At 47.2% G+C, this 25,525-nt stretch overlaps 1 protein-coding gene across 2 annotated transcripts in view; it reads left to right on the plus strand.

The window, feature by feature from the left end:
* The window catches only part of LOC142465546 (allantoinase, mitochondrial-like), a 124,729-nt gene that overhangs the window by 58,436 nt on the left and 40,768 nt on the right, over positions 1 to 25,525 (plus strand). For both annotated transcript variants that reach the window (XM_075569537.1, XM_075569538.1), the window contains 4 exons: positions 173 to 319; positions 11,738 to 11,783; positions 15,027 to 15,120; positions 20,155 to 20,341. In XM_075569537.1, the coding sequence (XP_075425652.1) occupies positions 173 to 319; positions 11,738 to 11,783; positions 15,027 to 15,120; positions 20,155 to 20,341 (474 nt within the window). The remainder of the gene's footprint in view (positions 1 to 172; positions 320 to 11,737; positions 11,784 to 15,026; positions 15,121 to 20,154; positions 20,342 to 25,525) is intronic.

Below are 25,525 nucleotides of genomic sequence, written 5' to 3' on the forward strand. Positions count from 1 at the left end.
CGGCGTAAAAGTACCTGAGGTAACCATAGTAACACCCCTTCCAACTATACAAACGTTGGTGGCCATTTAAGTACAGTATTGCAAACCTTGGCTGCTAAACATATCACAATGTCTCTATATGAAAGGCAGATGTGTCATATCTGTGTCTGTTGTGTGTTTCCCTCTGTAACAGGTGGAGTTGGTCCCCATGATACATGCCGGGGTTGCTGGGTTTAAGTGTTTCCTCATCTCCAGCGGGGTGCCAGAGTTCCCTCATGTCAGTCTAATGGATCTTCATGCAGCCATGTCTGAGCTGCAGGGGACCAACAGTGTTCTGCTGGTGAGTGCTGCGCGGGTGGCTCTCTGGGGTCCGTTCAAAACCGCGCAATCGCCCTTATTGATTAATCAGGGCTGGAAAACTGAATGGCCATTAACCCTCTGGGTTAGGATGTCATCACTACGTCATGGGGACTAGCACTTCGAAGGGTAGTGGCTACGCCATGCTCAAAGGCTCCGTTATTTCCTGGTTAGATTGCACCCTGCGTTCCCATGGAGTACACAACGCGATCTGACCTGTAGGGAAAATGACGAATTTTCTTCTGTTTCCCCGAAAATGGCCACCATGGTCACGTGACCGCACTGTGCCGGGGCAATCAGGCACCACGACCAATCTGGTACTCAGAGGGTTAAGCAGTGACATTAGCTGTAAGTTCCACTGAAAATAAATGTCCCTTTTAAATCTAGTGCGGTGTGTTTGTCCCAGTTGTGTCCTATGTTTGCAGCCCGCAGACTTTGACACAAAGGAGGTTATTCATTCATCTGCAAAATTGCTGATCAGGGGAACTATCAACATAAACTCCAATCAACCTGACTGGGGGTGTCCGTGCGTCTGTGCGTCTGTGCGTCTGTGTGTCTGTGTGTCTGTGCGTCTGTGTGTCTGTGCGTCTGTGTGTCTGTGTGTCCATGCGATGTGTGTCCATGTGATGTGTGTCTGTGCGTCTGTGCGTCTGTGCGTCCGTGCGTCTGTGCGTCTGTGTTTCAAGGATCTGCTCAGTTTTTTGGAACAGTTTCTTACATCTGATGCAGATAACGATTCTCCCAAACGCAGAGTTTAATACGCCATTATATTATTTGTGGCTCCTATCTCCTATTCCCGCTCCCCCAAAACATAAACTGATACGCGGCAAATGTGGTAAGAATGACTTTACTACTTTGGGCTCATGGGGTCAAATCTGCAGCAAAATTGAAGCAAATTGCGACATCTGTATCTTGCGTCTCTGCATCAATGTATCTAGATCCTTGCTCCAAGTTCTGCGCTGTATACGTCAGCTTAGTATCTGGGGAGTGTTAGTGGGGGAGTTAGGGAGGAGTTACATGATGTACAGATTGTAATGAGATGTATTAAACTCTGAGGGGCCTATTCTAGTAGCTTCGATAACTAACTCATCGAGCTTTTTGGGCACTTCCAGTACGATTTGGCAGATTTGCTATTCAGAGAGCTTCGATTGCCTGCCAAACTCGTACGGGGAGTGTATTTTCCCGAGCGGTCTCACTCCTGCCCAAATACATCCAGCGGGAGCTAACAAACAGCTCCAACTCGCATTTTTGCTAAATTCACGCTATTCCAGTGGCTCCGATGAGATAATCGGAGCTCTGAAATAGCGAGCTTATCACAGATCTCATCTCGCCACCCCAAGGGCGGTGAGAAGGGATTTGTGAGTAGGACTTAGAAAACAAGTGTATTTTTCCTGCATCCAGGGCCGCCAACAAGGGGGGACAAGCGAAACTAGTGTCCTGTGCCCGACCTCTCGTGGCCACCTGGTTCTCCCCAAGCTGCGGCCTCACTACTCACTAACTGTGCCACACCGGGCGCTCTGACGTCGGTGTGCACTGGAAGTAAGCTGGGCTACGTTTCCGGAGCGCCGGCATGAGGAGGCCCGGCTCTCTGGCATCAGACGCTCATCATGGGACAGAGCTGCAGCTGCAGCAGCAGCTTGGGGAGAGCTGGGTTTTTTTCTATGTATTATATTTTTTTCTATGTCCAGATTTGTTTTTGTTTTTTAATGTATTAAGGCTTTTTATGTATTAGGCTTTTTTATATGTATTGTTTTTTTTAATGTATTTGTATTGGGTTTTTTTTTAATATGTATTGGGGGGGTTTTCTAGGTATGGATTTTTTTTACCTATGTATTGTTTTTTTATGTATTGGGGCTTTTTATATATATTGTTTTTTTATATATGTATTGGGGTTTTTATTATATGAATTGAGGTCTTTTTATATGTATTTGGGTGGGTTTTATATGTATTAAGCTTTTTTAATATGTATTTTTTTTTTACATGTATGGGGGGGTGTAACAGGGGACTTATCCCTGTTCAGTAATGTTCCTTTAATCTAGCAGTGTGGTAGTTAATTACTAAACACCACCTGCCTGATTAGATTGGTTACAAAAAACCTGCCTTTGAGACAGGAACTGACTCTTTAGCTCACTTTTGAGCTGACCTTTGGAGGCATCACATGTCTTGAGCTCTGTCAGAAAACACAGCAGAGCTGATTTCAAGACACAGGGAAAACTACTAAACCTGAAGCTGACAAACCCTGAGTGAAGGGAGCTGAACCAGGAACTGAGAAGATTTTCCCTCCAAGAACCAAATAAGACTTCTAAACCTGGATGCTGATTTTCTGTGCACGCATGGGTGCGGTTCCAGGAGAGCAGAGAAGCTTACTCTACAGCTGATAAACAGATAAGACTTTCATTATTAAGAGACTGCTTATATCTGCTTATTTTCATGCTACAGTATATGTTTTGGGGCTGAGAGAAATGCTTGACTAGGGAGATGTGAATTAATTGCATAGGATTTCACTAGAAATACTCCCAAGTGAATGGAAGCTTTGTTCCCCCCTTGTTTGGATGTTTTCCTGATAAAAAGGAAAAGGCACAATAAAACCTTATTATAATTTCACCTTATAAAAGCCTCCTAATTGTGTACCTCTGTGAACGTTCCGTCTACATATGGTGTCCGAAGTGGGACAAGAGGTGTCCTTGTAGTTAAAAGGACCGGAGATTTTTATGTGAATTTTTTTTTTGATGCTTTTTGCCTACAACCTGTCTGAGAAAAAAAAAAACCTCATGCAGCAGAGATCGGAATTAAAGGGATACACACCACTGAAAACTTACAAAAACCCAGAAGAGACTGCTGAAGTAGCTAAACCTTATTTTGCCTATCACAAAGTGTAATATGGTCATTGAAATAGGGGTTTTTCCTTCCAGCCATAGTCAGGGTTCAAGAAGTGAGTCAGCCCTTGAAAAGGGATAGGTGTTTGTTGTTTTCAAAAGTTTCGCTGAAGCAGTGAATACAGATGGTGACCCACGAGTGGTACTGATTTTGCAAATAAAGGTTGCCATATCACATAGGGCTACCAGCTGTGAATGGAGTCTATGCAGAAAAGTGTGAAAATTGATACAAGACTGTGCTGAAGCAGGGGAATTTTTAGCAAACAAATGCTGAGTGTAAAATTGCCCTATAAAGGGAAAATGTTTTTCAAAGCCAATTGCTGAGTGTTGAGTCACCCTGCCGGGAATGAAAGAAATAGTCCACTGCAAAGAATGTTTTTTTTTTCTGCAAGTAAAAAAAAGTGCCTATTATCTTGGGAGCAAAACAGACACCCAAAGAGTGAAGTGTGAATGCCATAATACCCAAAGATGAGACTGAAAATTACTGAACTCAGGCAGAAAACCAAATTCTGTTGCTGAAGCGGAGGGATTGCACCCAGCAAGTAAATGGTGTATAGCAAATAGATTTTTTTTTTACCTAGCCGCTGCACAACTTGTATACCTGATAAAAGAAAATGCATGCACAGTACTGCTGATATTGAAAAAAAAAAAATTATCCAAGAAAGAAAAGTCTACAGAGATGCCTGTGAGAGCTACGACCTCTACAAGCAAAATATGCCCACCTGTAGGACTACCACAATTGGGGGTTCTAGCAAATACAGTGGCAACAGCTGCAATAGCGCCTCCTGAGGTCAGGAAGAAAATTACACCTGATAGCCTAAAAATGGAGTACAAGATGCAGCGTTCCTGTAATGAACCCTACCCCACGGAAGAGTGGCTCTTCCAGTCCAATAAAGAGGAAGACATCTCTTACGGGGAACCCGAACCGAGTCACACCCACAAAACACCCCAAGAATGGTGAGGGTGCCTGAACTCGGCACGAACAGAAAAGACCGCTCCCTTTGATGACGAATATGATCAGCAGGAGACAGAGCGGGAGCAGTGGATCACCGAATATTTCTGTCAGCTAAAGCAGCTGCAAGAAGAGCCTGGCGTATATATAATGAAGCTGCTAAAACTTCAAATGAAGATGGAGACCCCAGTATCCCTGAAGGGACGGTGTCATCCAAATCAAAAAGGAAGAAAAGGAAAAGCGGTTCTTCACTTACCGTGGAAGGAACAGACACGTCCGCAGATCCTGTGGAGGAAAAGGGGGACCGAGTTGCCCTGCAGCCTAGAGAAAATGGAGAATTCGTCCCACGGTTAACCGAATATCCAGAGGGCCCAAGGCAGAAGTCGTGTACCCCAAAGAAGTGTCTGTCCGGTGCCAACAGTGAGGAACCCTCAACTAGTCATCCCAGGGAAGCGGAGCCGGAACCAGTGAGTGACGATCCCTTGACCAGCCCTGAAGACGTTCTGAAAATTGCCAGGCATGACTGTGATCTGCTCTGTGAAGAATTAGGAAGAGAGAGAAAAAATAATGCTGAGCTACAGAAGACTGTGCTCGCAATTTATTCTGCGGCCAAGACCAAACTGGAGGATCTCAAGACTGAGCTAGATACTGCAAAGGCTACTATCTCCGCCATGGATGAAAAGCAGAGCCAATCTGTTAAAATGGTGGCTACGCTAAAGCGGAAGTATGAGGAGGCACTGAAGCAGATGACAGTCTTCCAGCAAGAGGTTCACACTCTTCGTATAGAGCTGAGTGCCTCACAACAGGAGGTCAACAGTGTCCGGATAGAAGTGGACGTATCTCAGAAAGAGGTTCAGACACTCTGCAGAGCACTTGATGCCTCACATCATGAGACCAACAGCTGCCGCACAGACCTGGAAGTTTCCAGAAAGGAACTACACAGTCTCACTGAGGAGCTGGACATTGCTAAAGAAACTATTGGTAATCTTGATACAGATCTCAAGGTCTCTCAGAAGGAGCTTCAGACCCTCAGCCTGGAGAGGGAAGTCTCACGCCAGGAGATTGTCATTCTCAAAGCAGATGTGCGTGAATGGAAGGAGGACTGCAAAGAAGCCCTGAAGAATACAGAGACTGAAAAAGGAGAAAGTTCAAGATTAAAAAGAGAACTTAAAACTGAAAGAAGACATTTTTCAGTTAACAGAAGAAGTCAAGGAAAAGTTTGACGCAGAGCACCGACTGCAGAACCAACTGTAAGGTCTGCGTACACACCTCCAGTATGCTGAGGAGAAGCAGCAAACGCTACAGGAAGAAAAACTGCAGGCTGCTAAAGAGGTACAAGCGCTGCAGGAACGTCTGAATACCCAGTACGTCCCCACAGAGCAGTATGAGGAGCTAAAGGCCACGCTGCATGTCTTCAGAGCATTGTTGGAAGCGGAGCTTCGATACCAGGTGACTCTGTATGAGAGGGAGTGTGAGAAGGCTCAGAAACTGGAGCAAGAGCTGGAGAGACAGAGAGACTGTTCCATTCCCTTGAGTCAGTACACCAAGGAGAAAACAGACGCAGCGGCAACCTTGACAACAAAAATTACAGAGCTCCAGAATATGAAGGAGACTCTGATACAGATTCCTCCAATATGGAAAAAGGTATTGGCTCTGCCAAGCTCCAGTATCCCACAGTAACTAATGTCCGTAAGGACAAGGGTACAGTGAGAGTTGGGGACTCCACACAACTTCAAAACAAAATTACAAAGTTTGAGCCACCAAAGAAAGCACTAGCCAAACCTACAGCTGCCCAACAGGCAACAAACAGAGATAGGAGTGCAGAATCAAAGCCAGAAGAATCCTTAGCTGAAGAAGCTGAACTGGCGACTCCGTGGTGTGGAGAAGCTGCAGAAAGACCACTTCAAGAGCAGAAAACTCTAAGGGCTAGTCCTAACTGCTCTACAACTGTTGCCATACACTTTGTCTACAAAAAGAGGAGTGCCAGATCAGAACTGAACCCACTGTTAAAGGTATCCTAGTCGGAGACAGGGAATATAAAATATCCCTGTTCGCCGATGACATAATTCTCACCCTGTCAGATCCCCTCACCTCCCTTCCCAACCTAGAAAAACTCCTTGACCAATTTGGCCAACTGTCAGACTATAAAGTCAATACAGACAAGTCGGAGGCCCTTAACATCTCCCTACCGAACCCCGTATGGTCAGCCCTACAAAAGAAATTTAAATATAAATGGAATAGTTCCCATATCAAATATCTTGGGATTAAAATAGCGAGCTCATATAGCTCGCTATACCAAATCAATTACCCCCCTCTCTTCCGCCAGATCTTAAGAGATCTAGAGACCTGGCCAACCCACCAGATCTCCTGGTTCGGAAGAATAGTTTCCACCAAAATGAATATCCTACCCCGATTGCTCTACTTCTTTCAGACCCTCCCCGTCCCCGTCCCATTAGCAGAACTGAGGAATATCCAGGCCCATATCCTAAGGTTCATTTGGCAACAACGGAGAGCCAGGGTCCCACGGTCAGTACTTTTAGCCTCGAGGACGAGAGGGTGTCTGGGGGCGCCGGACGTACTCCGATACTACCAATCAGCCCAGCTGAGGCAGGCGGTGGTGTGGAACAACCCCCCCGCCTCCAACTGCTGGCTGGAGATAGAGACACACCATGCGTCCCCGAACCCCCTCTCAGCCCTACTGTGGTCCCCAACCCACAAAAACAAGAAGCCACTGAGACTTAGCCTCGGGGCGATGAGATGCACGTGGTCGACATGGTTAAAAACCAAAGGGAAATATGGCCTAGCTTCAACCCCCTCTCAATTGACCCCCTTATTCGGGAACCCGGATTTCCCAACCGGTTGCTCCCGACCCCAATTCAGCCAATTTCAAGGCTTAAACATCAGAGTGGTTGCGGACTTGCTGGAAAACGACGAGGTCATGCCCCTCCGGGAACTGAGAGTTAAACTTTCGTCCCCTGATTTGCCTATATTTCAATACCTACAGATTCGGCACTTCTTGAGAACCCAGTCCCCTAGCCTAAGGTTCCCGCCGCGCTCCAGATTCGAGACCCTCTGCCTCAAAGGCGAGTACCAAAAGGGCCTCATATCGGGGATATACAAAACGCTCGAGGCATCCCAGCCCCCCCCTAATCATCTGTATATGCAGAAATGGAACGAAGACCTAAATACTAACTTGGACCGTGAGGACTGGAAGGATATCTGGGAGGCAGCCACCAAAACATCAATTTGTTCCGTCACAAAAGAAAATATCTACAAAATATTATTTCACTGGTACCTGACCCCGAGTAGACTGAGCCAAATCTACCCAGGCACTCCAGACGAATGCTGGAGGGGATGTGGTCAAAGGGGGGACATGTCCCATATTTGGTGGACATGCCTGGAGATCCAAAGATACTGGTCCCGGATCCAGGGCCTCCTGACCGAGACCCTGGATATAGAGATACCCCTGGACCCTCTGACCTACGTGCTGGGAAAACCAATTGACGACCTCCCTACCCCTGCTGCCAGGCTCACAGCAGCAATACTGACGGCTGCGAGATGCTGTGTAGCAGCGGCCTGGAAGAAAATCAAAGCCCCCTCTAGAAGAACAGTGATCGCTAGGGTAGACGGAATTATGAGTATGGAAAGACTGACGGCAATGTTGAAACAAAAAATGCCACAGTTTTACTCGGTCTGGGAACCCTGGCCAGGATTGCCAACTCCCACATAAACCTTACCGCATTACCCCCCCCCCCTGACCGCCGAACCTCAAATCCCTCCCCCCCCTTACCCTACCTCCCCCCCTCGCCTCTCTTTGTCCAAAGTCATTCCCAACTATCCACCCTTCCTTCGTCGCCCCCTCTCTTTTCACCACTGAAAAAAGGAAAAAGGATTATTGTGTGTCATCAACCCCTTCCACGCTATGTACATGTACTGCGCCGTATCTTCGAGATGGCCCGTTGGCCAATGTCTGTAACATGTACCAATGCGCTGTATGACACCAATAAAGGAAAAATATTTAAAAAAAAAAAAAAAAAAAAAAAGAGGAGTGCCCGACGCAACAGAAATCTCAAGACCGCGCACGCGATAAAAAGACTTTACGTGGAAAAAGTCCTCCTCGAGCAACTGAGGAGTGCTGATCTCAAGCATCTTCGGGAGACAAAAATAAACTGGAGAAAGGGCTCCAATCCCAGCGGGACAGAGGGTTCTCTTCCTCCATCCACTCTCATTCAAGTCACAGAGATATCTAGAATGAGAGTGGAAGGATGGGCTTTGGCCGTGGTAAGCCCGAGCTTCCCACAAACAGGGGAGGTATGTAACAGGGGACGACTTATCCCTGTTCAGTAATGTTTCTTTAATCTAGCAGTGTGGTAGTTAATTACTAAACACCACCTGCCTGATTAGATTGGTTACAAAAAGCCTGCCTTTGAGACAGGAACTGACTCTTTAGCTCACTTTTGAGCTGACCTTTGGAGGCATCACATGTCTTGAGCTCTGTCAGAAAACAAAGCAGAGCTGATTTCAAGACACAGGGAAAACTACTAAACCTGAAGCTGACAAACCCTGAGTGAAGGGAGCTGAACCAGGAACTGAGAAGATTTTCCCTCCAAGAACCAAATAAGACTTCTAAACCTGGATGCTGATTTTCTGTGCACGCATGGGTGGGGTTCCAGGAGAGCAGAGAAGCTTACTCTACAGCTGATAAACAGATAAGACTTTCATTATTAAGAGACTGCTTATATCTGCTTATTTTCATGCTATATGTTTTGGGGCTGAGAGAAATGCTTGACTAGGGAAATGTGAATTTATTGCATAGGATTTCACTAGAAATACTCCCAAGTGAATGGAAGCTTTGTTCCCCCCTTGTTTGGATGTTTTCCTGATAAAAAGGAAAAGGCACAATAAAACCTTATTATAATTTCACCTTATAAAAGCCTCCTAATTGTGTACCACTGTGAACGTTCCGTCTACAGGGGGTTATATATATATGGGTGGGTTTTATATGTTGTGGGAGAGGTGGGGGGTTTATTGTGGGTAGCGGGGGTGGGTGAAGGTGGTATTTCTGTTAACCAGTGTGGTTACCTATGCCCTCAATGGGAGCAAAGATAACCCCATTGGGAAATGAATGGGTGCCCCCTCTACCCCCAACAAACCCTCCACCCTCTACATATACAGTACAGTAATGGGCAAAATTACTATTATCCTGATCTGGATAATAACCCATTTCCCCTTTCAAAATCAAACATTAGCCAGCCAGCATAAAGTTAAAGTTCTACTTACTCCTGCCAGGATGAAGGCCGTCCTCATCACCATCCTCCGCGTCCATGTCCTCTGTGGGCCACAACAGTAAAATAAAAAAATCACAGCGGTTAGTAACCACTAAGGTAATTAGAGGTTTAACCCCCCTCCCCCACTACCCACCAGGGTGGCCTAACCACCATACCCAGGGTGGCCTAACCACCATCCCCAGGGCAACAACCCCCACACTTTACCCATTGATTGGCACAGTGGTACATCATGCCCATATAATATGGGCATGATGTGCCACTATTGTAGTCAATGGACAACCTAAAAAATAAACCAGCAACAAAAATATACAACAAATAAAAAAAAATCAGCAAAAAAACACAAATGAAAAAAACAATCTGCACAAAAAATACACAATAACAAAAATCAAGAATCAAAAAAATACATTTAAACAAACCAAAAATAAAAAAAACACAATTAGAAAAACCAAGCATCAAAAAAAACACAATTTAAAAAAAAAACAAGCATCAAAAAACACAATGAAAAAAAAATACAATCTTGTTTTTCTGACTTACAGTAACATCTTCATCCTCCGATTCCGAGCCATCAGCAACAGCATGAACCTCTTGACACTCGACGCAATGATCCTCAATCGAAGGTAAGTCCTTTTTCTTTATCTTCATCTTTCTGACCATTGCAATCCTATAGGTGGATGTTGTCCCGTCGGCTTCTTAAGGTCAAATGAGAGGGGACAGGCCTTATATAAGGCATGTGACGTCACATTTGAGTGCCAGATGGTACAGCTCCAATCCGATTGGATACGACAGGGTTTTTATTTTATTTTTTAAGGATGTGACATCTTCAAGGGCGGTACATCACATCCTTAAAGCAAAATAGCTGCCATCACATGGTACTACAACCAATCGGATTGTGAAATATACAATGTAATGCCTCACATGGTATAACTCACAATCCGATTGGTTGTTGTACCATGAGATGGCAGCCATTTTGTTTTAAGGATGTGACGTACCTCCCTAAAAAATTTTTTTTTTAAATAAAACCCTGTCACATGGTACAGTATCCAATCAGATTGGCGATGTACAATTTGACATCACAGGCATTGCATAAGTCCTGTCTCGTCCCATTTGACCTTAAGAAGCCAACGAGACAACATCCGCCTATTGGATTAAAATGGGCAGATGAAGATACAGAAGATAAAGAAGAAGGACTTACATGCTGTTGAGAATCATTGCGCCGAGTGTCAAGAGGTTCCTGCTGTTGCTGATGGACTTGAAATCGGAGGGTGACGATGTCAAAAGTAAGAAAAACATTGATTGTATTTTTTTTCATTGCGGTTTTTTGAGGCTTGGTTTCTTCAATTGTGTTTTTTTGATTATTGATTTTTGTTATTGTGTATTTTTTTTTTGCTGATTCTTTTTTTTATTTGTTGTGCATTTTTGTTGCTGATTTTTTTAAGGTTGTCCATTGACATCCACAGTGGCAAATCATGCCCATATTATTATGGGCATGATGTACCACTATGCCAATCAATGGGTAGAGGGTGGGGGTAGTTGCCCAGGGGAGGGTGGTTCGGCCGCCTGGGTGTGTAGCAGGAAAGGGGGATTAACCCCTTAATTACTATACCGGTGATTACTATACCGGTGATTAAGGGGTTAGTAGCCATTAGTTTGGTTTTTATTGTACTGTTACTGCCCACAGAGGACATAGATGCAGAGGACGGTGATGAGGATGGCCTTCATCCTGGCAGAGGTAAGTAGAAATTTTATTTACTTTATGCTGGCTAAGTTTTATTCTTAATGGGCAAATGAGCTATTATCCAGGTCTGGATAATAGTAATTTTTAACATTATTGTACTGTATATGTTGAGGGGAGTTGTTGGGGGTAGAGGAGGTGGGTAGTAGGGCTGTTGTGTTTTTTAATGTTTCTTGGGGGTAGAGGGATTGGGCGAAGGGTGTAGTTGCCCCAAGGGTGGGTGGTTCGGCTTCTCGGGTGGGTAACCACCGCTATAGCAGTGAAGGGGTTAATGCATCCCGCAACATTCCCAGCAGGCCTAACCACCCACCCTGGGGCAACTACCCCCTTCATCCACCCCCTCTGACCCAATAAACAGGGTACTCAGGTTTAACCCCTTCATTGCCTTAGCGGCAATAAGGAATGAGCTGAACCATATTGATTTAAGCCCCGGGGACACCCTGCTTCCCGAGTTCCAGGCCCCGGTATGGGGTGCTGTCAATATTGCTACAAATATGCCCTGTTACATCACACCTTAGACCTTTCAGTGAATTTAACATTTCCCTTTCTGTAGTTTCATGCTGAACTTGAGGAGCCCAAAGGAGCCCAAGTCACTGGAGGTAAGACATGATGTCCTATGTAATAACCCCTCTGACATTAGTTCTACCTGTGATAACAGAGCATCCACACATAACACTATTAATGGAATATTAGCAAGCAATTATGCTTGGACTGATCACAGCGTGATGTAAGAGTGATCACTCCCTATGTGCAATGCACTGTAATGTAAACTCGCTTACAGATGGAAGCATGTTTCCCATATGCTTATATTGTCACGGTGCCCAGGTATGCTCCATGTGACACAATTTGCATCCCTTGTTACGATGACGTCTGTTGATAGGAAAACTAAGGTTCATGCTTTTTCACTCCCAGACAATGAGGTTGAAAAAAGACGTAGGTCCATCAAGTTCAACCTATGCTAAATTTAGACAACAGATACTTTATCCTATATCTATACTTACTTATTGATCCAGAGGAAGACAAACAAAAAACCCTAGTGTCATATCATCCAGTGATATCTCAGAAGGGGAAAAATAAATTCCTTTCTGACTCCAAGAATTGGCAATCGGATTAATCCCTTGATCAACATCCTTCCCATGTTTACTTATTTGGTATCTAAAGAGATGTCCAACCTTTTTTTGAACAAATCTATTGTATCTGCCATCACAGTCTCCATGGGTAATGAATTCCACATTTTAACTGCCCTTACTGTAAAGAACCATTTCCTTTGTTGCTGGTGAAATTTCCTTTCCTCCAACCTAAAGGGATGTCCCAAGTCCTTTGTACTGCCCTTGGGAAGAACAGTTCTTTTGAATGCTCCTTCTACTGTCCCCGAATATATTTGTATATAGTTACTAGCTTTTGTACCCGGCTTCACCCGAGGAGCTACCTGCACATCTCCCCGCCCTCCCCCCCCACTTGCGGAACATCTCCCCGCGCTTCTGCCGCATCTCCCCTCGCTGCCGGCATATTTTCCCGCCCCCCCCCCCTCCCGCTGCTGGCACATCTTCCCACGCCTTTGCCGCATCTCCCCTCGCTGCCGGCACATCTCCCCGCCCCCTCCCCCCCCTCTTCCAGCATCTCCCCACCCCTCCCCCCCACTTCCGGAACATCTCCCCGCGCTGCCGGCACATTTTTTTGCCCCCACCCCCTCCCCCCTGCTGCCGCATCTCCCCGCCCCCCCTCCCCCCGCTGGTACATATCCCCCTGCTAGCTGGCACATCTGCCCCCCCCCCCCACCCCCGCTGGCACCTCTCAAATCACACACACACAGAGATACACACACACAGCCCCGATCCAGCCAAGGACATGCCCCCTCCCTTAGTAGCCACGCCCCCCCCCCCCTCTCCTGCTCTAACATTTTTGCAGGACACCCGATGGAAACTTAGAATGTCCATAATTTGGGAGGCGAGTCATATTGGAAGCTCAAAATAGTTGCGTTGACCTACAAATCCGCAGCTGAATGTCCAGTAAAAGTTTTGTTGTGCTACGTCGTGCCGTTTGTGAGATTTTGATGCTTTGGAGATACAAACGGAATAACAAACTTAGAAATATAGTATAGATCATATCCCCTCTTAGACACCTCTTTTCTAATGTAAACAAATCTAATTTAGCTAGCCTCTCCTTATACGTTAGATTGTCCATCCCCTTTATTAATTTGGTAGCTCTTCTCTGCACTCTCTCTAATTGCATAATGTCTTTTCTAAGGAGTGGTGCCCAAAATTGTACTCCATATTCAAGGTGTGGTCTTTATAAAGGGCATAATTATGTTTACTTCCCTTCCATCCATTGCCCGTTTAATGCAAGATAAGATATTGTTTGCCTTTGCAGCTACTGCATGACTCTGGGCACTATTGCTAAGCCTGCTGTCTACAAGCACTCCTAAATCCTTCTCCATCAAGGATTCCCCCAATTTATCCCCATTTAATTTGTAACTTGCCAGTTTATTCTTGCATCCCAAATGCATAACCTTACATTTATCTGTATTAAACCTCATCTGCCATTTACCTGCCCTTATTTCCAGTCTCTCCAAGTCCTTCTGGAGAGAAATTACATCCTGCTCTGATTCTACTACCTTACACAATTTAGTATCATCAGCAAAGATGGAGACTTTACTCTCGATTCCAACTTCACGGCCATTAATAAACAAGTTAAAAAGCAGGGGTCCCAGTACCGATCCCTGAGGTACTCCACTCACAACTTTAGCCCAACCTGGAAAAGTTCCATTTATGACAACCCTCTGTTGTCTATCCTTCAACCAGTTTTCAATCCAGGTGCATATATTATTACTGAGTCCAATTTTCTTTATTTTGTACACCAACCTCTTGTGTGAAACCGTATCAAAAGCCTTTGCAAAATCTAAGTAGACCACATCAACTGCATTACCCTGCTCTAAATTCCTACTTACCTCCTCAAAGAAACAAATAAGGTTAGTTTGGCATGATCTATCCTTCATAAATCCATGCTGACTATTACTAATGATTTTGTTTTCCATTAGGTATTCCTGAATATTATCCCGTATTAAACCTTCAAGTAGTTTCCCCACTATTGATGTCAGGCTTACAGGTCTGTAATTCCCCGGTTGTGATCTAGTTCCCTTTTTAAATATAGGCACCACATCTGCTTTACGCAAATCTTGTGGTACTGAGCCTGTGGAAATGGAGTCCTTGAATATTAAATGTAATGGTTTTGCTATTACTGAGCTTAACTCCTTGAGAACTCTTGCATGTATGCCATCGGTGCCAGGTGCCTTATTTACTTTAATTTTTTCAAGTCGCTTATGAACTTCTTCCTCAGTTAACCAATTGGTCATTAATGTGGAGGTTGTGGCTTCCTCCTGCGGCACTACTATTGAACTTGATTCTTCCCTGGTAAACACAGAGTCAAAGAATTTGTTTAATACCTCAGCTTTTTCCTTATCTCCAATAATCTGTCTACCCATCTCACACTGAAAGGGTCCTATATTTTCTTTTCTCGTTTTTTTGTTATTAAGGTACTTAAAGAACTTTTTTGGGTTGACCTTACTTTCTATTGCAATCCTTTTTTCATTATCCATTTTTGCTAATTTGATTGCCCTTTTGCAATTTTTGTTACATTCCTTATAATTCTGATACGATGTCTCTGTCCCTTCTGACTTAACACTATATCATTATTTAGGGAAGACAACTGGACTGTAACATTCTTAATAAAAGGTGGTTTTCCGACTGGCTATGTGGGATTGCACCTTTATTTGCACAATCACTTCACTCCTTCTAAAAGCAGCGCTGGACACTTGATATGGTAGGTGTGTGTTTCCCTCACAGATCCTGTGCAGTATGAAACATTCCTCGCCTTGCGCCCACATCGCATGGAAGTCACTGCCGTGGAACTCGTGGCAGATCTGTGTCTGCAGTACAGGTGGGCAGTTGATGTGAAGTCGCCTATCCTCTCTTCTGACTTCTAGTGGGTTCATGGATCAATCCTCAGTCACACCAATTCCATGGAGCAGGTTCCCAATTTGTGTCTCGGGCTGCTCTTTTATAAGGCAAATCCCTGGCTTGGGGATTAAGGGACACAAAACATTGTTCCATACGGCACTGGAAGGCATCTAGTAAATGTGGGCCGTACCATGGCCGTACCATCTTGTGTTATCTGATGTACTGTATGAAAGTTTCTACGCTGCAAAACTGGAGCAATAAACGTGCACCAAATTTAACAAGCCAAGAATCCCACTGGAAACAATGGGATGAAAATGCCCTGGGATATATTTATCAAGGCAAAAAGGAAGCAAACGCGGGGGCAAAATCTCTGCACCATACGAATGAAAGAAAAAAATCCCATTGAAATCAGTAGGATGTTTTTATTTTGGTACATTTTGTGCACACTTTTTGCCCCAGAATTGCCCCACATTTGCCTCCATAGTCTTTGGTAAGTGTGGTGGAATATTTTTGCTCCACTTTTGCCTTGGTTTTGCAGCCGGTAGTCTTAGATATACAACCCCTTTAGCTTTAAAATCTTCCTATAAAATGTCCCTTTAAATTACTTCTCGTCTCCCCCAACATTTGGTTTGTTATAATCTTTGTGTTTAACAAACATTTCTAGGAGGGAGAAGGATTTCCTGGCTGGGATAATGTCACAAACCTGTAGTGCAGTCACAGACATTGAGGTGCAGTCACGGACATTGAGGTGCAGTCACAGACATTGAGGTGCAGTCACAGACATTGAGGTGCAGTCACAGACATTGAGGTGCAGTCACAGACATTGAGGTGCAGTCACACACATTGAGGTGCAGTCGCACACATTGAGGTGCAGTCGCAGAAATTGAGGTGCAGTCGCAAACACATTGAGGTGCAGTCACACACATTGAGGTGCAGTCACACACATTGAGGTGCAGTCACACACATTACGGTGCAGTCACACACATTACGGTGCAGTCACACACATTACGGTGCAGTCACACACATTACGGTGCAGTCACACACATCACGGTGCAGTCACACACATTGAGGTGCAGTCACACACATTGAGGTGCAGTCACACACATTACGGTGCAGTCACACACATTACGGTGCAGTCACACACATTACGGTGCAGTCACACACATTGAGGTGCAGTCACACACATTGAGGTGCAGTCACACACATTGAGGTGCAGTCACACACATTGAGGTGCAGTCACACACATTGAGGTGCAATCGCACACATTGAGGTGCAGTCGCAGACATTGAGGTGCAGTCACACACATTGAGGTGCAGTCACACACATTGAGGTGCAGTCGCACACATTGAGGTGCAGTCGCAGACATTGAGGTGCAGTCGCAGACATTGAGGTGCAGTCACAGACACATTGAGGTGCAGTCGCACACATTGAGGTGCAGTCGCACACATTGAGGTGCAGTCGCACACATTGAGGTGCAGTCACACACATTGAGGTGCAGTCACACACATTGAGGTGCAGTCACACACATTACGGTACAGTCACAGACATTGAGGTGCAGTCACAGACATTGAGGTGCAGTCACACACATTGAGGTGCAGTCACACACATTGAGGTGCAGTCGCAGATACATTGAGGTGCAGTGACACACATTGAGGTGCAGTCACACACATTGAGGTGCAGTCACACACATTGAGGTGCAGTCGCAGACACATTGAGGTGCAGTGACACACATTGAGGTGCAGTCACACACATTGAGGTGCAGTCGCAGACACATTGAGGTGCAGTCACACACATTGAGGTGCAGTCACACACATTGAGGTGCAGTCACACACATTGAGGTGCAGTCACACACATTACGGTGCAGTCACACACATTACGGAGCAGTCGCACACATTGAGGTGCAGTCGCACACATTGAGGTGCTGTCGCACACATTGAGGTGCAGTCGCACACATTGAGGTGCACTCGCAGACATTGAGGTGCAGTCACACACATTGAGCTGCAGTCACACACATTGAGGTGCAGTCACACACATTGAGGTGCAGTCACAGACATTGAGGTGCAGTCACACACATTGAGGTGCAGTCACACACATTGAGGTGCAGTCACACACATTGAGGTGCAGTCGCACACATTGAGGTGCAGTCGCAGACATTGTGGTGCAGTCACACACATTGAGGTACAGTCACACACATTGAGGTGCAGTCACACACATTGAGGTGCAGTCGCACACATTGAGGTGCCGTCACAGACATTGAGGTGCAGTCACACACATTGAGGTGCAGTCACACACATTGAGGTGCAGTCACACACATTGAGGTGCAGTCACACACATTGAGGTGCAGTCACACACATTACGGTGCAGTCACACACATTGAGGTGCAGTCACACACATTGAGGTGCAGTCACACACAGTGAGGTGCAGTCGCAGACTATTCTGGAAGCCAGAGGGTCACCTGTAGGATGACACAATCGGAGCGTATTTGTTTAACTGGTCCTCTGACTGCAAAGAACCTTCTGAGGGCATTTATGAAGCTTGAAGCGTCCATAGATTCTATAACCTCGATGTGTATAGCTCGCGTACTCATGCAGGTGAAGAGTACCGCCCATCGTTTGCTGTTTGCTAGTCCGCCTCTAGTTCTACGTGATACTACCATCCAGGGCCCAAATACATTGAGTCCTACATAGGTAAAAGGCGTGAGATTGCGCTGATCTTGCTGACCTTGAAGAATGTCTGGATGTGCTTGAGCGCTGTGACGCGGTGTCCAGGAGGAGCTCTTTTCTCACGCTTTGCGCATCTGTGATGGCGGCCCGCACGCGGCTGTCACGTGCAAGATCAATGTTGTTTTGTAAGTCTCTTTTTTGCAGGCTTTCGCCGGTGTTGGTTCTGGTCAAGTAGGTGATGTATGTTTCTGACAGCCCTTGGTAGCACGAGTGATCAGACTTTATTTGAATAATTGCCTGCCCAAGCTGTTGTGCATTATCGCCAATACTAACAACATTGCGTAACTCCAATGCGGTTGTTTCCCAGGCCAACTCTAATTTAGCGTGGTGCGCTCCAATGTCAGTCTCATATTTTTCGCGGGCCTTTTGTGTCAGTGTGACTGTCCGTTTAGGCCTTGCGTCTGTCTGCGCCTGTTGCAGTTGCGCAGCGGTCTCTGTGTCTGAGTGATCGCTTTCCTGCGTGATGTCTGGTGAGGCTCTGAGTTCTGCCATGCTGTAGGTGTGTGTAGGCCTTTTGCCAGTGCGTGTGGCGTGCGGTCTTTTACCTTGTCAGCGATGGGCGTCTGTCTCAGATAATGCCGAGCGGTGTCCTGCAGCGTGCAGCGTAGGGGTAGCTGTACTCACAGGTGTCCGGTAGCTCTGACCCGTGTCCTGGCGGGTGTCCGGTAGCGTGGCCCTTGATGGCGCTAGCCGTGGGCCCGTGCGCAGGGGTAGGTGAGATGGTGGCTCCTCACTATGGGGCTGTGCAGAGGGTGAACTCAGACAGAGAAAAGGCAGTTAGGTTTTGTGTGAGCAGCACTGTTTGTTGCAAAGCTGCTGTGTAGTGTAGGCTGCTGCTTGTCTGTTAAGGCTGCAGGCTTTGTGCAGTTTGCTGTGTAAGCTGCTTGCTTGTACTGCTGTAGAGGCTGCTCTAAATTAGCTGTGTAAGCTGCTTGCTTGTACTGCTGTAGAGGCTGCTCTGTTTATCATGGAGTCTGGAGTAGCAGCTCCTGTAAGTGTCTGTAAGGCACACGATATCTTTTCACTATTCTGGAAGCCAGAGGGTCACGTGTAGGATGACTTAGCTCAGATAGTGTCAACTCGCCCTCTTTTCCAAGCACGACAAGGTCTATTTCTTTTCTTACTTTATTTTGGAGAAAGTAGGTAAATACAGTTTCTTGTGTAGAGGTGTAGGTATCTCTGTGTGTGCCTAGTAGTAAAGGGAGGTGAAAAGATAATCCTGCAGCACCATTACAGGGATTACAGCGAGGTACTCACGAGTCCAGAGGAATGGTGGAAAGGAAATGGCAAGGTATGCTGGGTAGTAAGATAGTCTGGGGACAGACCATCTGTGGGCAGAGCAGAGGGGGAGAAAGCAGACTAGCCCATTAGAGAGAGAGGCTGGGGCTGCCATGGCAACTCACAGGAGTGTCTGGAGAAGCTACAACATGTAGCAATAATGTTGCATCTTTAATGCAGTAAGCTGCTGGGAGGGAGGAAATGGCACTGCAGAACCAAACACATACAGCTGGCACTAAAAAGCTGGCAAGCAGAGCACATTGAGGTGCAGTCGCAGACACATTGAGGTGCAGTCACACACATTGAGGTGCAGTCACACACATTGAGGTGCAGTCACACACATTGAGGTGCAGTCACACACATTACGGTGCAGTCACACACATTACGGTGCAGTCACACACATTACGGTGCAGTCACACACATTACAGTGCAGCCACACACATTACAGTGCAGCCACACACATTGAGGTGCAGTCACACACATTGAGGTGCAGTCACACACATTGAGGTGCAGTCACACACATTGAGGTGCAGTCACACACATTGAGGTGCAGTTTCAGACATTGAGGTGCAGTCGCAGACACATTGAGGTGCAGTCACACACATTACGGTGCAGTCACACACATTGAGGTGCAGTCACACACATTGAGGTGCAGTCACACACATTGAGGTGCAGTCACACACATTGAGGTGCAGTCGCACACATTGAGGTGCAGTCACACACATTGATTTGCAGTCACACACATTGAGGTGCAGTCGCACACATTGAGGTGCAGTCGCACACATTGAGGTGCAGTCGCAGACATTGAGGTGCAGTCACAGACACATTGAGGTGCAGTCACACACATTGAGGTGCAGTCACACACATTGAGGTGCAGTCACACACATTACGGTGCAGTCACACACATTGAGGTGCAGTCACACACATTACGGTGCAATCACACAGGTATTGGTCATCGTAGGATGCAGTTAGCAGCTTTGTTGGCAATGACCGCTATGTCCATGTTCCCTCAGGGTTCGCTGTCACATTGTGCACCTCTCATCGGAGCGGGCGCTCCCCATTATCAGAAGAGCGAGAAAGGCTGGGGCTCCCCTCACTGTAGAGACTACTCACCACTACCTCACCCTGAGCTCGGAGAACATCCCTCCTGGGGCCACATATTACAAGTGCTGTCCCCCTGTCAGAGAATTCAGCAACAAGGTAGCACCACACAGAGTGTCTGTGTATATGGGTTCACTGTCTACAGTATTATACTGTAATGTCATGTTGTCTGTGTCACTGAGGGTGTACAGCAGGACTGGCCAACCTTGTGTTCAGGCAGGCTAATAAATGGGCACAAATTCTTCCTCCTCTCTCACTCAATCCCCTCGTCTCTCACTCAATCCGCTCTCCTCTCTCACTCAACACACACTCCTCCTCCCTCACTCAACACACCCTCCTCCTCCCTCACTCAACACATCCTCCTCCTCTCTCACTCAACACACCCTCCTCTCTCACTCAATCCCCTCTCCTCTCTCACTCAATCCCCTCTCCTCTCTCACTCAATCCCCTCTCCTCTCTCACTCAATCCCCTCTCCTCTCACTCAATCCCCTTACTCAATCCCCTCTCCTCTCACTCAATCCGCTCTCCTCTCTCACTCAACACACCCTCCTCCTCCCTCACTCAACACATCCTCCTCCTCTCTCACTCAATCCCCTCTCCTGTCTCACACAATCCCCTCTCCTCTCACTCAATCCCCTCACTCAATCCCCTCTCCTCTCACTCAATCCCCTCTCCTCTCTCACTCAATCCCCTCTCCTCTCTCACTCAATCCCCTCTCCCCTCTCACTCGATCCCCTCTCCCCTCTCACTCAATCCCCTCTCCCCTCTCACTCAATCCCCTCTCCCCTCTCACTCAATCCCCTCTCACTCAATCCCCTCTCCCCTCCCGCTCAATCCACTCTCCCCTCCTGCTCAATCCCCTCACCCCTCCCGAACAATCCCATTTCCCCTCCCGCTCAATCCCCTCTCCTCTCTCGCTCAATACACCGTCCCCCTCTCTCAATCCCCTCTCCTCTCCCACTCAATCCCCTCTCCTCTCCCACTCAATCCCCTCTCCTCTCCCACTCAATCCCCTCTCCTCTCCCACTCAATCCCCTCTCCTCTCCTACTCAATCCCCTCTCCTCTCCCACTCAATCCCCTCTCCTCTCCCACTCAATCCCCTCTCCTCTCCCACTCAATCCCCTCTCCTCTCCAACTCAATTCCCTCTCCTCTCTCACTCAATTCCCTCTCCTCTCTCACTCAACACACCCTCCTACCTCACTCACTCAACACACCCTCCTCCTCTCTCACTCAATCACCTCTCTTCTCTCACGCAATCCCCTCTCCTCTCTCACTCAATCCCCTCTCCTCTCTCACTCAACACACCCTCCTCCTGTCACTCAATCCCCTCTCCTCTCTCACTCACTCCCCTCTCTTACTCAACACACCCACCTCCTCCGCTCACTCAATCCCCTCTCCTCTCTCGCTCAACACACCCTCCTCCTCTCTCACTCAACACACCTCCTCCTCTCTCACTCACTTCCAGCCTCCTCCTCTCTGTCAATCCCCTCTCCTCTCTCACTCAATTCCCTCTCCTCTCTCACTCAATCCCCTCTCCTACTCAACACACCCTCCTCTCTCACGCAATCCCCTCTCCTACTCAATCCCCTCTCTTCTATCACTCAACCTACCCTCCTCCCCTCACTCAATCCCCTCTCCTCTCTCACTCAACTCACCCTCCTCCTCTCACTCAATCCCCTCTCTCACTCAACATCTTAGAGACACTATTGCAGGGAATGTTTCTTTCTGGGGCCGCCCCATGTATCTCTGACTGAGACACTCACAAGGTATCTTCGTGGATCACTCCATGAAGGTCAAGTCTCATAGTCATCTGGCTGCAAAACTGGGGGAAATTAGCGTTAACATATTGGGAGATTCTTTTTCACACCAGTTTTACAGCCAGAAAACATTGATACATAAATACATAACACTCTATGGCAGGGGACACCAACTCCAGTCCTCAAGGGTCACCAATAGGTCAGGTGTTAAGGATAGCCCTGCTTCAGCTCAGTCATAGCCACCTGCGCTGAAGCAGAGATATCCTTAAAACCTGACCTGTTGGTGGCCCTTGAGGACTGCAGTTGGCCACTTCTGCTCTATGGGATTATCAAAGCAAATGTAGCGCAATTCTGGGCCCAAAATGTGCACCATGTGTATATTTTGTACAGCAAGGCCCCGCTTCTCGGCACCCTGCTTTTCGGCGATCCGCTGATACGGTGGCACTGAGAATTGGGCCGCCATGTCTCCTCAGAGGTCGCACATGCGCAGAACGGGCTGTTGCCGCCAGCGCGCATGCGCAGAACGTAGGTTGCGCGCACCGAACGGAGGTCGCGCATGCGCATTAGGGGGAAATTGTCGGGTTGCGCATGCGCACACCAGAAAATCGCCGGTTATGCTTTCCGACGATATTTTCACTATACGGCGGGCCCTGAGAACGCAACCCGCCATATGCCCGGTGCCCAGCTGTAGTTATTTTGCCAGAAAATGGCTCCAAAAAGACCAAGTCCAAAAGACTTTGGGGTTTATTGGGCCAAGAACTTATGAAACTTTGGGCGTAAATTTGATGCTTGGAAATCGCAAATGATATTGTGCTTGTGACATGGTGGCTACGTCATAGGGAATTTAAAGGGTTAATTGCGCCCCCCGTCGGTTTTTCGACATGACGTAATGCGTCTCAAATAATCTTTACACACAGAATTAGACGGCCTATGTATGAAGCCTAAACACACAGGACATTTATTACAATCATTTACTACTTTTTAACCCTTAATTTTTGACCCACAAAATTGAAATAGGACCCAAAAGAAGCTGCACTAGGTGTAGAAAAGAAACTTCCTATTGCTTTCAGTGGGATTTGTCCCTTGATACAACTGTAGCAATGTTTTCCCTCCAGAATTGTGCTACTTCTGCCCTGATACAGTACCAGCCCCTCAGGATGACTTTCTTTGTCACTCTTAGGCCTCGGACATGGTAAAAAATACCGCGCTGAGCCGCGCTCATGCTCTCCTGCTCAAGCAGGAGCTTTTTTGTGTCCTGGCATGAGCGTCAGCGAGCGCGCTTGAGGTGGGTGGGAGGCGGGGCTAGCCCACCACGTCACGGCGCCGACGTTACTGAGTGCCATTGGCTGTTGCCGGTCACGTGACCGGCCCTCCGCTTCCCTCAGTGCGAAAACTAAAATCCGACTGTCGGGTGAAAGTCAACACGCTTCCGCACGCCTGCGCAAGCGTGCGCGAGCCCCTGCTAAAGCCGCTCTCATTGCGGCTGCAGGGGCTCACTGACAAGCGTGAGCGCGGCTCAGCGCAGCATGCCTGCGGCTTTGTGACAGCCAACGAACCAATCAGGAGCCTGTTCGCCCGTGACGCCGTCGCCGGCACTATAGGCACGGCCTTAGGCTGCGCTTATAGTGCCCGCGACGGCACTCAAACAAAATAATTTACTCCGTTGCCAGCGCTTATAGTAAGGGCGACGGGATGACAGAGCAACGTCCATGTCTGGAAAATTTATTAGCCGGGTCTATTTGATTTTTTAGAGACAGTTGCTACATGCGACTGTCTCTAAACCAATCAAATTGCGCGGCCCGCCCCCTTTAGTGACGTGACTGGCGACCATCGCTAAAAAAACTAATTACAACTATCATGGGTGGCAACGGCGACGGGTGACGTCATTAGTCGCGTCGCCAGCACTATAAGCGCGGCCTTACTGTATATCTCCTGTATGTTGCATATCTCCTGTATGTATGTTTAGAACATTGTTAACCTTTGTACCTGTCTGTCCTACTTCTGCAATGTATTTGTCTATAACAGGAGGTGCTCTGAATCACTCCCACATTATGGGGCGTATCTACTAAGTAGTGCTACTCTTCTGACACTTTCTAGAACGGCTTAGAAACTATGCCCCCCTTGCAGCCCAATCAAGTGACAGGGCAGTAGGGTGTCTTCAAGCACAGACGTTGCCTTATCTAGTAGCACTTCTTAGTAAATATGGGCCTATGGCCTAGAGTCAGGGAACATAACATGACCATAAACAGTCACAGTCCCCTGACTAATCCCAAACTAATTATATGCAAAAACAATGTCCCACCCACACCTCCCTAGCACATCTCCGTCACATTATTGTAGCACACGGTTGTGTTATCTTCCAATAAGGTGACATTACCTCAGTTACACCGCTGCTCCTATCCAGAGCCCAATATCAGGCTTTTGCTGAAGTGGAAAGAGAGAGGAGAGGAGCAGAGGGAGATAACGCCGGGACATGTCACTATGTTATATACATGATGCGAGACTGTGGCGTTACACCCACGCAGACCCTGCAAAGCCCCAGTTTCAGCGTCTGAATGGGAATAACACCACGTTTAGGTATAATCTAAATGATTTAATGTTAAGTCTCCTTGTTAGCTTAACGGACCTCAGTGGATAGGAGGGTGATATGATAACACCTCGTTTGCATGTAGTTTGCATCCCATTATCACTAACAGATAACACTATGCTCATTAGGGGAAAGAACATGGATTAATATAATCTTATTGTACTCAGTTGATAAAGTATTATTCTTAAAGTGGAACCTTGAGTAGCTTAAAGGAGCCAATATTTTTCAAGGGTTCCTTGCAATGTCAGATTATTTGAAATTATACCAAACTAGCTGAGAGACCCGGCGTTGCCCGGGATGTAAATGCGTAATAGGTAGTATTTATTTATAAATCGTGGAACAATAGGTGAGTATTTGTTGTAAAGGTTGGATAATAATATTGAAAAGAAAGATGGAATAAAATGTAATACGATGTTGTTTATTGTAAACACACCACAGTACAATGTATATTTTGGTGACATAACAGATGTAAAAATGTGAGGCGTGTGTCCTGCTAGGGTGTGAGGCGGCAGGTGGCGCGTGGGTTGTGAGTGCTGTCTGTGAGTGGGGGTCCTGCTAGGGTGTGAGGCGGCAGGTGGCGCGTGGGTGGTGAGTGCTGTCTGTGAGTGCGGGTCCTGCTAGGGTGTGAGGCGGTGGTCAGTGATGTCGGTGCGTAGGGGCGGGAGGCAGCAGGTGTGTGTGGCGGCAGGTGTGTGGCGGGTGTCTGTTGAGTGCATGCAGCGGCTGTGAGGCGGTAGGTGAAAGGCAGAGGCGGGCGGAGTAAGGGCGGGTGAAAGGCAGAGGCGGGGTGGGCGCGAAAGCAGAGGCGGGAGGCAGGAAGGCGGGCGGTGGTGGGAAGGGGTGGAGGAGGGGGGGTAGGGGGTGGGAGGGGGGGTAGGGGGGAAGGGTGTGGGAGGGGAAAAGGGTGTGTGGGAGGGGGGAGGGAAAGGGGAGGAA

Source organism: Ascaphus truei, chromosome 14, assembly GCF_040206685.1.
Source record: "Ascaphus truei isolate aAscTru1 chromosome 14, aAscTru1.hap1, whole genome shotgun sequence".
Classification (NCBI taxonomy): Eukaryota; Metazoa; Chordata; class Amphibia; order Anura; family Ascaphidae; genus Ascaphus; species Ascaphus truei.